The sequence below is a fragment of the Sapajus apella genome, unplaced genomic scaffold (genome assembly GCF_009761245.1).
Source record: "Sapajus apella isolate SASKATOON/1434 unplaced genomic scaffold, GSC_monkey_1.0 scaffold12, whole genome shotgun sequence".
NCBI lineage: Eukaryota > Metazoa > Chordata > Mammalia > Primates > Cebidae > Sapajus > Sapajus apella.
In genome coordinates this window covers 22,569,693-22,581,583 of record NW_022436952.1, presented here as the reverse complement: position 1 = coordinate 22,581,583, position 11,891 = coordinate 22,569,693, and the positions used below count along the sequence as shown (strand labels likewise).

The window sequence follows — 11,891 nt, the reverse complement described above, 5'->3', positions numbered from 1 at the left end:
CCTCCGGAAGTCGGAAGGAGCCGCTCTGTCCGTCCCGCTCGATGGTGGCGCGGTTGCATAGCTGGTAGTCAAGGGCCTTTCAGCCGTGGGGCCGGCGCACGGTAGGTAGTTCCTTGCGGCTGAAGGCGGGTCCGGCGCGGGCTGGGCGGTGCTATGGAGCCTCAGGACCACGGGACCGCGGAGGCCTGGGAAGGGGGTTGCCTTAGGGGTCCAGGCTGCGCGGCTGGGCCGAGGCCAGGCAGTCCCGAGCGCTGGGGACGCCCCGCCTCGTTCGCGGGCTTAGGTGAGCGCAGCTGGCTTCTCGCCCCGGGGACACCCACAGCTCAGAAGAGAGAAAACACTGCCTAGAGGCCCGCGGGACTGGGCAGCCCCCTTAACCCTACCTTGTCTGGCCAGCTTTTTCAACCTTGTCCTGCCGGCCAAGAAGAAGTGCAAGATTGCTGCCTCCTTCGCATCCTTGTATAGAAACCGACTCATTAGAACTCTCATTTTTAACTTAAAAAAACTGCTAATTAGGATAATTTGAGTAGTTAGGGTGGCCTGGAAGACTTTAAATGCCCAGTACTTCTAGTCATGTAATATCAAAATGTAACCTGATTAATAAAGCATAGCAGTGTATAAAGAAATGTAGACGGCATGATACCCCATCCCTTAACTTAGTCTTCCTGGGACCCAGTGTCTTAAAATACTCTCACGGACTACCTTGCTCCCTTCGAGATTTGAAGTTTGTTAATGGGTTCCTCATCTGGAACTGCTTATGTTACGTGGGTACATCCCCATATTAATGAGACTAAGAGCATTCGTAGGTTTTTGGTTCTTGGTGAAAGTCTAACTTCATTCCGTCTGCCTTTATTTATGTCTCAATATCCGAAATATTAATCACTCCCTCCCCGCCTCTACCTCGGTTTTGCTCTTTTTGCCCAGGCTGGAGTGCAGTGGCGCCATGACGGCTCACTGCAACTTCCGCCTCCAGGATTCAAGAGATTCTCCTGCCTCAGCTTCCCAAGTAGCTGGGATTATAAGGCATTCGTCACTACATCCGGCTAATTTTTTGTGAACTTCCCAGCACCGTAATATGTTTGCTTCATTTTTGTTCCAGACCCTTGCCACTTGTGCCTAACCCCTAACCACAGACATTTCCTGCCCCAACTTTCCTTTTCTCTTTGTATGGTCTCTGTTTATAAAAGGCTTGCTCACCCACCTTCCTGCACCCTTAGGCTAGGAGCCTCTGTTACAAGTTTCTCTCAACAAAGTCTCTCTTTATTAATCTCTGGACTTCCCCTGCTACCCCCTTCACCTTTGACAATAGAGTGAAGGAAACATCCGTATTTCAGGGTGGAACTACCTTCTTTCAAAAGTTCATATTGATGCTTGAAGGCTTTCCACAAGGAACTTCAGCCAGTCTTTATTAGAAAAGTTTTATTACTATGATCTTGTAGCAGCTTTTCAGCAATTAAGCATCCCTGGGTATGGGAGGCCTCAGGCAGATGGATCATTTGAACCCAGGAGCTTGAGACCAGCCTGGGCAACATGGCGAAACCCCATCTCTAAAAACAAACAACAAAAAAGCCAGGTGTGGTGGTACAGGCCTGTAATCCTAGCTGTAGCTATCAGGGAGGCTGAGTTAGGAGGTCACTTGAGCCCAGGAGGTTGAGGCTACAGTGAGCCATGATTGCGCTACTATACTCCAGCCTGGGGAATGGAGCCAGACCCTGTCACAGAAAAAAAAAATATCTTATACCTAAGGTGGCTTTTGCAAAATGCTGGCTGCTTATCCTGTACCATGACTTGATAGGAATTTTGAGAGAAACTCTTATAAAGTTTTCTACATTATTCTCTTCTATTAAAATGTTGCAGTACTTTGTTATCTGAGGCTCATTAGACACAATTTTCAGATATGTAATTTAAAAATTATTTTCTTAACACGCATATAGTACTTTATGGTTTACTGTGATCATAGCTCAGTTGAATCTCACAATAACCTGTTGAGGATTATTTTACTCTAGGAAGCATGAGGACTATAATTAAGTTCTGGGTCTTTAATTTCATAGCTTTTGGCGCTTCATAATACCTCTTTAGAACTTAGATAATGTAGCATATAATAAATGGTGCAGGCAAACTTTGAAAACAAAGTTCACGAAAAACTTGTCGTTCTCCATTCTATTCAAAAGCAAAATGTTTCCTTAGGTCTTCTAATTTCTCCAGATTTGATTTTCTCTAAATTTTTGAATTTTTTTTTTTTTTTTTGAGACAAAGTCTTGCTAGAGTGCAGCAGCACCAGGCAGGAGTACAATGGCACGATCTCAGCTCACTGCAACCTCCATCTCCTGGGTTCAACCAATTCCCCTGCCTCAGCCTTCTGAGTAGCTGGGACTACAGGTGCACGCCACCAGGCCCCTGAATAATTTTTTTTTTTTTTTTTTTTTTGGTTTTTAAGAGATGGGGTTTCACCATGGCCAGGATGGTCTTGATTTCCTGACTCGTGATCCACCCACCTTGGCCTCCCAAAGTGCTGGGATTACAGGCATGAGCCACTGTGCCCAGCCTGAATTTTTTTTTAAAAAAACTTTACATATACATTTTTAAACACACATAAAAGTAGTTAGAGTAAACCTTATCTACCCATTTCTAGCTTCAACAGTTATCCTCTACTCACTGATATTTTTTGTGTCTGTATTTGGTAGAGGGAGGGGGCTATTTTGAAAAAATTTCCTGACATTAGAATGCTTATTAATTCTAAGTTTCCTCGCTGGAGGTGGTTTTGAGTTTTTGATCTCCCTGTTCACCAGGACCAATCTTTCTGAGCTCCCCCAGCATCTCCCTGAACCATGAAAGGAAAGGCTGAACTAGCCAGGAGAGTCAATTCCCTGCCCACCTGGTTCTTTTTTCCCTGGCTTACTCACTTCTGATCCTGACTGTCCCTGAATACGTTTGTGAAAGCTGAAATGCCCCCAAGTCAGAAACTTGAGCACCAATATGAAGCTCAAAGGAAATGCTCAATGGAGCATTTTGGATTTTGGATTTTCAGATCAGGAATATTCAACTGGGCCGGGTGCAGTGGCTCACACCTGTAATCCCAGCGCTCTGGGAGGCTGAGGTGTGTGGATCACCTGAGGTCAGGAGTTCAAGACCAGCCTGACCAACATGGAGAAACATGTCTTTACTAAAAATACAAAATTAGCCGGGTGTGGTGGCGCACCCCTGTAATTCCAGCTACTCGGGGGGCTGAGGCAGGAGAATTGCTTGAACCCAGGAGGCAGAGGTTTTGGTGAGCTGAGACTGCACCATTGCACTCCAGCCTGGGCAACAAGAGTGAATCTCCATCTCAAAAAAAAAAAAAGGAATGCTCAACTATTAAGTATATTCCAAAAAAATCTGAAAAAGTCCGAAATCCAAAACACTTCTGGTCCCAAGCATTTTGGATAAGGGGATACTCAACCTGTCTAAATGGCTACCTCCTTATGCCTAACTTTACTTTTAAAAGCTGTATGTATTCAGCACTTTGGGTCTCTCTTTTTACCCCAGAACACATTGCTATTTTGAAGTGTGTGCCCCTTAGTGCTTCTCTCCACATTGCTTAACTTTCCTTAAAAATTGACAATTCTTAGGATAGCTTTGAGTTTTTCTAAACTGAACTGTGTTCCAGTGGAAGGTGTATTTGAGAGGCTTTTGGTATCAAATGACAGAAAATCAATTTGATTTAGCTTTAAGCTCAGGAGGATTTATTGCCTCCCCCTCATCCATTACTTCAGATATAAACTGTGAGAAACTTATTTTGGGTGACCTACCCACCAAGGAAGAGAAAAGACTCATCCCGACACAAAATAATGCATAATAAGAATCTTTTACAACATACATACAATGAATGAATGTCATATATAGCTTTCCAAAAAAAAAAAATCTTAAAGTTTTGATAGAGTTATTTGGTGTTTGTGGGAGAGGGGTTCTGTGTCTGTCTGTGTGTTTAGAATGAATATGTATTTCTCAAAAATCAGCAATTATTCCAGATTTAAATTTGGCCTTATTAGCATTAGAATTCCTATTTATTGATAGGATATCAATTGTTACTATTCTGAAAGATAGAGACTATCATCTGTTGTACAGAAGAGAAAACAAGCATTTTAGAGGGTTAGTAATTTAGACCGAAGACTGTTGGACTCTAAAGGCCATGTACTTTTTCCTGTATCAAGCTGCCTAATGAATTAACCTTTAAGTTTAATATTCTCTATCATTTTCTTCAGTGAAATTGGGAAATTAAAATGTTTATAATTTAGTTATTATTATTTTTTTACTTTAGTTTATTTAGAAACCTGTTAGGAGGTTATGGATGATAAACCCAATCCTGAAGCCCTAAATGAGAATTCAGAGCATCTTTTCTCCTTTGGAGTTATCGCAGATATTCAATATGCTGACTTGGAAGATGGCTTTAATTTCCAAGGAACCCGGCGGCGATACTATAGACATAGTCTTCTTCACTTACAGGGTGCCATTGAAGACTGGAATAATGAAAGCAGCACCCCCTGTTGTGTCCTTCAGCTTGGAGATATAATTGATGGATATAATGCACAGTATAATGCATCAGAAAAGTCCTTAGAAGTTGTTATGGACACATTCAAGAAGCTTAAAGTTCCAGTTCATCATACATGGGGAAACCATGAATTCTATAACTTCAGGAGAGAGTATTTAACACACTCTAAACTTAACACAAAGTTTCTAGAAGACCAGATTGAACATCATCCCGAGACCATGCCTTCAGAGGATTACTATGCTTATCATTTTGTACCATTCCCTAAATTCCGGTTCATTTTACTTGATGCATATGACTTGAGTGTCTTGGGCATGGATCAGTCTTCTCCAAAATACGAGCAGTGTATGAAGATATTGAAGGAGCACAATCCAAATACGGAACTGAATAGTCCTCAAGGTGAATTATTCCTTTGAGCTGAGAATCTAATAGATTGTCTTTAAATTCTTCAACTACCTTTTATTCAGCAGGAAGATGGACAATTAAGGTAAAAGTATATTGTCACTTGTTCAGGGTCAGGATTTCTCACAAGCCTGCTCTCATATGGATTGGTTACAGTTCATTTAAGATTGAAAATCAAACAGATATTTTAAATGCCTGTTCTAGGCCAGGCACTTTTTCTAGGGCTTGCTATTCAGAGCTGTAAGCAATACTAACAATACCACTTTTTTGATGGATGGAATGGAGGGAACAAACAGTAAATAGGCAAGGCAGATGATAAATGAAACAGAAACAAGATTATTTCTACGGTCATAAGTGCTACCAAGGAAATAGAGTATGATGTTACAGAGTGTTATCGAAAAGGATTAGGCTTACTATTTTAGATTAGGTGATCAGGGAAAGCACTCCAAGGAGAAGGATATTTAAGCCAAGACCTAAATGACAAGGAGGAGTCCTCCTTGGAAAGAATGGGCATAGGGATTTAGCAGACAGAGGGAAAAACATGCAATGGCACTAAATGGACTAAGACTAGAGTGTTGTTGAAGAGTACAGGAAAGGGCCAGTGGGGTACAAGATGATTTTGGAGTGTAAACAGGGCCAGGAATATGTAGTGGCTCAGTGGACTTAATAAGAAATTTGCATTTTTAATATAATGGAAAGCCAGCCAAGTTAGGAGGGACTGTCAAGATTAGGAGTGAGATGCAGTGTGATTCATTTATATATTTTTCTAAATGCTTGTGATTTCTTATTTTAAGTTGATTGTTGCTAATCAAATATTCCTAAAGAAAAACAAGCATCCTTACATTAACTAAATTTGAATGTCCAAATGTGGGGGAAAATGGCTTTTGATGGGTCTAAAATTACTGAATTCATTTCAGGACTTTCTGAGCCCCAGTTTGTCCAGTTTAATGGAGGATTCAGCCAAGAACAGCTAAACTGGTTGAATGAAGTGCTTACGTTCTCTGATACAAACCAAGAAAAGGTGGTGATTGTGAGTAAGTATTTAAATTACCTGATTACACTAACATTTTAGAGATTGAGAAAAGTTAGGCATTAAAGCATACTAACAGTATTTGTGTTTCGATATCCTCCTTCTATAAAATGGACACTTTAAAAATTTTTATTTAGAAACCACCTGAATGTAAGATGAACATTTAAGGATGAACCAAGAAAGAAACGTAAATAACAGAAACATCTTGCCATATATGGAGCCTGTGAGTTGGCCCTTTAGGTTCTAAGTTGAATTTCCTCAAATGAGGTCAGTTTATGAAGTAACTTCTTTTTTAAACATTAATATTATTTTTGAAATCATTGTAGATTCACATGCATTTGTAAGAAATAATTCAGAGCAATCACTTAGCTGTTTTGCCCCATTTCCTCCAATGTAAACATTTTGTAAAACTTTAGTATAATATCACAAGCAGAATATTGACATTAATACAAAAATAAAAACTCCAAAAGTTTGGCTTTTTCTAAGTTTTTTTTTTAAAACCTTCTCTCCATAAGAGAAGCAAGAACCAAAAGGTGAAATGACTTCACCGTGATAACTAAGACATAAAAATTGCCAAGAAACTTGACTCAAAATTAAAACATGTTGAATTCAGCCTGGCTAACATGGTGAAACCCCATCTCTACTAAAAACACATGAAAAAATTAGCAGGGCACGCGCCTGTAGTCCCAGCTACTTGGGAGGCTGAGGCAGGAGAATCGTGTGAACTGGGAGGCAGAGGCTGCAGTGAGCCGAGATCATGCCACTGCACTCCAGCCTGGGTGACAAAGCGAGACCCTATCTCAAAAAAATAAAAACAAAAGAAAAACAAGCTGAATTCTAATGTGTGGAACCCAGGCTGCGATCAGCTTAATAAAGGAGATGCCACACTAAATTTATTAGTGGAAGTCAGTACCAGGGCTTGGATCCTTTCCTCAAAGTAGGAAGCCCTGAGTTTCTTAAACTGTAATGAAGTAATTTCTAAGTGAGAAATTCAGTTAGGGCCCATACCAAATCTCAGCCTTAGAGACCTGCCTGTCAGCATAGTGGCCACCGAACAGAGGCCACTACTGCCGAGATGCAGCAAAACTGTTACCACAGGGGATGTGTGATACAGGCTCAGCTGGCAGTGAGCACTTCCCATTCTCTAGCCGTGCCTCCCACATGCTCACAAGGAAGTTAGATTTGTATTATTTTCATTTAGAATTGTTTTTAGTGGATACACTGCCGTCAGAGATTGTAGGAATCTAGGGGTGCTTAAAACACATATGCGCGCATGCATGCGTGAAAACACATACACAGAACTGAACTTGAATTTGCAGCATGGCTGGGAGACTTGGTTTGGAGGTTGAGATTAGAGTCCTTGTTTTAGAATTAGATGGTGTGGGATAATAGTTTAGAAGACTGGACTGAGAGCCAGAAGGACAGGATGCCATTCTGGCTCTTGTTTTTATGAACTGTGTGGTCCTGGGCAAATAGTGAACCTACAAACGGCAGTGTTCTCAATAGTGTATCTAATGAAATTGTGAATATGAAACCCCTTTGAAAATGATAGGGCATTCAGAGAGATGATTAGATAAAACTATATTTCTATCTATAAATGTAGTTTTTCCTTATTAATCTTCCACTGATGTGGTAAAAACATGTAGATGGACCAGAAGTGTTTCTGCTACCATTGGAATACCAAGTGTCATTAAAAGGTTGGAAGAGATGCGCGCCCTCGAGTTGTTGGAATGATGTGACTCCTTTTGGCTCTATAATAAGTCATCTGAGAAACTAGGATACTTCTTGTGTCTGCTTTTAAGTTTTCCACTGCCAGCCTGTACTGGAGCTGAAGGGAACCTAGAGATCATATAGCCAAACTGCTGAATTTTAAAGATAAAGAAATTGAAGCCCAAAGAGATTGAAGCATAGCAAAGTCACGTAGCTACTGACAGCACTGTGATTAGAATCCATGCTTTATGTCTCAGTCCCCTTTCCCATGTGATGCTGGGTTCTTCCCTTTTTTTTATTCATGGCGGTACACCTATCTAATTTAGCATCTCTTAAGTTTCTTCTACTATTTGCTGTAAGCTTAAAAACTGGAAAAGCAAACTTAACAACTGAATAATTTAAGTTTTCTTTCGTAAAGTTTAAAAGTTAAAGTGTAATAGATTTCTTAACTTTCATTGTGGCTACTCGAGGTCATCCTACTTTTTGAATTTTGGCCGTGCATTTGGAAGGACAGAATTGCCATTAGCTGAGAGAGGGGACACTGCAGGATGAGGGGTTTGAATGGAGAGGACAGGGGTTCAGGTTTGGAAATGTAAGTTTCAGATGCTTACTAGACATTGTTGGAGATGCTGAGTGGGTAGTTCAGACATTAGAAGTCTGAAATTCAGAATAGAGATTTAGGCTAGCTATATAAATGTGGAAATTGAAAGAATATATAGATGACATTTAATCACTTAGTAAATCACTAAGAGATCACCAACGCATTAGGTATGAATAGAGAAGTCCAAGGACCAAGCATTCAGGCACTCCTGGTAAGACCTTGGGGAAATGAGAGGAAACCAGCAAAGGAGATTGGAAATTAGTGGCCATTGAAGTTAGGGAAAAACTAGAAAGACACCACTAGGAAAAACAGTGGTGTCTTGAGAGCCAAATTTTTCAGAGAGAAGGGAACAACTAATTGTGTCAAATGCTGCAGGGACTTGATAGATGAATCAGTATGGCTTCCAGATACTCACATGCCTTTGGATGTTTAGCTGTTAGGTGGTAATCAGTGCATGTAAGCACTTTTTAAAAAAAAACTTGTATTACAAACAGGTATTAAGCAGAAATATGTTTAAATTTTAGAATAAAAATGAACAGTAATAGAAAAAAAGTGATTTAATGGGAAGATGCAATGTGAGCTATACTTCAGAGTGAGCACCATGGCCTGATGTATGGTATAAACTCATGGATGTGTTGCCGTTAGAAATTCGAAACTCTGCTTCTGCATACTTCCTGTGGACGCCAGAATAAATCTTCTTTGTTTTAACTCAGTTTTTCATCTGTAAAGTGGGTATGGCTACCTTGATGTAATGGGTGTTTAAAATCCCATAAATCAATTCTGAGACATTGTTTATATAAATGACACATAATCCATGGTCCATCCCTAAACTGTTCATTCATTCATTTATTTTCACATTTTTATTTTTCGAGATGGAATCTCGCTTTGTCACCCAGGCTAGAGTGTGGTGGTGTGATCTTGGCTCACTGCAACCACCCCATCTCAGGTTCAAGCAATTCTTCTGCCTCAGCCTCCTGAGTAACTGGGACTACAGATACCTACCACCACGCCTGGCTGATTTTTGTATTTTTAGTAGAGACAGGGTTTCACCATGTTGTCCAGGCTGGTCCTGAACTCCTGACCTCAGGTGATCCACCTGCCTTGGCCTTCCAAAGTGTTGGGATTACAGACATGAGCCACCGCACCCGGCCTGTTCTTTTATTTTATGTTACATAATGCTGTGTATATAACATTCATTCACATTTAAGGAAATCAGGGGGATTGGATTCCAGCACAACATCTGCCCAATTTCTGGCTGCCTCTGCAGACTGTGCTGCATAGGACACCCTCAGTCTTCCTTGGTGTTTGGGCAACTTGAGATGACATAGGCCTCAGAGGTTCAGGTTTTGCGTCTACAGCAGCTTGTCGCACGTCATGTGAACTGTCTCATCCTTCTTCCATGCTTCAGAGATGTGGCTGTAGGTGGCCTAGTGTTTTCATGGGTGTGAATTCCCTCTGGTCTCAGTTCATTTGCATAATGAGATAGCAATTTTTTTTTCTTTTTCTGAGTGCTAGCTTTTAGCCATTTATTTTTATAGAAGAGAGGTTTCTTAATTGGCTTATAACTCTTCTTTTCTTTAACTAACAGGCCATCTTCCCATTTACCCTGACGCCTCTGACAGTGTGTGTCTGGCCTGGAACTACAGAGATGCCTTGGCAGTCATTTGGTCTCACAAGTGTGTGGTGTGTTTCTTTGCTGGTCACACCCATGATGGTGGCTACTCTGAGGATCCTTTTGGTGTATACCACGTCAACCTAGAAGGAGTTATTGAAACAGCTCCAGACAGCCAAGCTTTTGGCACAGTTCACGTCTATCCTGACAAAATGCTGTTGAAAGGGAGAGGCAGAGTTCCAGACAGAATTATGAATTACAAGAAAGAGGCTGGAAGTGATGGCTCACGCCTGTAATCCTAGCACTTTGGGAGGCCGAGTGGGTGAATCACCTGAGGTCAGGAATTCGAGACCAGCTTGGCCAACATGGTGAAACGCCGTCTCAAAAAGAAAAAAAAAAGAAAGAGCCTTCCATTGTTAGTCTAGTTTATTTTGTTTAGCTTGATAGAAAATGAGCTTTGTGTTTGTCCCCCCAAACAAAAACATAAAAATGCTCAGTCTCATTGTTTAGTATTCAGCTTGCATAACAAAATGTATTCAGAGTTTCAGTGTGTGTTGGTTGATAAAGTATTCAGAAATGTCTTTTTGGATAATGTATCCATTGTAAGTTAGAAACGCAGTAAACTAGGGAGGAGACTGAGCAGGGGTGTATAGTCCTCACGAGGGATTTTATTTGGCCTAACCTGATTTTTTAACTTTTTACAAGGAGAATGTATTCACGTTGATTAACTATGTAACTGCAAGTTCACCACATAAGCTCAGGTACACTTTTTCTGTTCACCCTGCTGTGTAACTGAGCTTTGGAGAATTTTTTCTCAGAACATCTACACTTGCATTTTTATCGGCTTGTATTCCCATTTTGTAAACAAAATTATCAACAGGTATTTCACGGTGAGTGTGTGGCGCTCCATCCCCGTAAGAAGGGCCTTCAGAAAAGTCATGTTGTCCTCTTGTGATTCATAGGACCAAGTGGCAGTGCAGCCGTGTGCCAGCCAGCTTGGTCTCTTTGGGTCACCAGCTAGTGCTGGGTGAAGCTACAGCAGGTAAATGAATTTACACTGACTCCCTTTGTACACTAATGGGAGATGCTTAACACCATTTTCATATATGCTAAGGCTTATGTGCAGAAACACTAGATGGCAAATGGGGTCTACTCAGGTGTGGAGAAAGATTGATGGAGCGCCCAAAACATGATAAGAAATAAGCATGCCAGTTGAATATTATAGGGGTATAAAGGAGTATTAGCTTTCTATGGCTGCTGTTAGAAATCAAACCTTGTGGCTTAAAACAACACATTTGTTCTCTTGCAGTCTGGAGGTCAGAAGTCTGAAATTATTTTTGCTTGGCTGAAACCAAGGTTTCAGCCATGCTCCCTGAGGAGGGTCTAGGAAGAATCCTCTTCCAGCCTCCAGAGCTGTACTTTTGCATTCTGTGGCCCACGGCCCCTTCTTCAGAGCCAGCAGTGTTGTATCTTCAAATCTTTCTTTACTGTTATGTCATATTCTCTGCTGTCCGTAGTCAGATCTGCTTCAGCCTTTGTCTTGCAAGGACACTTGTAGTAACCTTTGGGACCCAACCAGATAATCCAGGTAACCCCCATCTCAGGATGGCTTAATCACATCTGCAGAATTTATTTTGTGATATAAGGTAACATAGGTTCCAGGGATTAGGACGTGGATACAGTTGTTCAGCTGACCACAGAGGTGACTATAATGTACTCCTGCACTCATAGACCTTACTATGAATTAAACAGACATCCATGATTTAAATATGTGAAATTTGTGGTCACACAAAGGACCAAGGGAACATGGAAGATTAATTTCGTTCGAAGGGATTGGGGATGACATGCAAAATGAAGAAAAATGGCTTGAATAAGTGGAGAAGAGTATATCAAGTAGAACAGCAAAAGTGGAGGCATCAAAAAGGTATGCTGAAGTTAGATGTGGCAAGTCATGCTGTGACGATTCACCAAAAAGGTGCCAGGTTGGAGGCAGGGGGATATGGCAAGAAAT

At 41.0% G+C, this 11,891-nt stretch overlaps 1 protein-coding gene across 6 annotated transcripts; it reads left to right on the top strand.

The window, feature by feature from the left end:
• The first annotated feature begins 2 nt into the window (after positions 1-2).
• ADPRM (ADP-ribose/CDP-alcohol diphosphatase, manganese dependent) lies at positions 3-11,771 on the top strand. 6 transcript variants are annotated; one of them, XM_032280260.1, is made up of 5 exons: positions 3-101; positions 4,298-4,924; positions 5,845-5,961; positions 10,843-10,922; positions 11,190-11,771. In XM_032280260.1, the coding sequence occupies exons 2-4, from the start codon at positions 4,324-4,326 to the stop codon at positions 10,899-10,901; spliced, it is 777 nt and encodes a 258-aa protein (XP_032136151.1). In that variant the 5' UTR covers positions 3-101; positions 4,298-4,323; the 3' UTR covers positions 10,902-10,922; positions 11,190-11,771. The 6 variants fall into 6 exon arrangements, with proteins under 6 accessions (XP_032136151.1, XP_032136150.1, XP_032136149.1 ...); XM_032280257.1 differs by lacking the exon at positions 10,843-10,922 and adding an exon at positions 9,857-10,198 and having other exon boundaries at positions 4-101; XM_032280256.1 differs by adding an exon at positions 9,857-10,198 and having other exon boundaries at positions 4-101; positions 10,843-11,771.
• Positions 11,772-11,891: the final 120 nt, after the last annotated feature.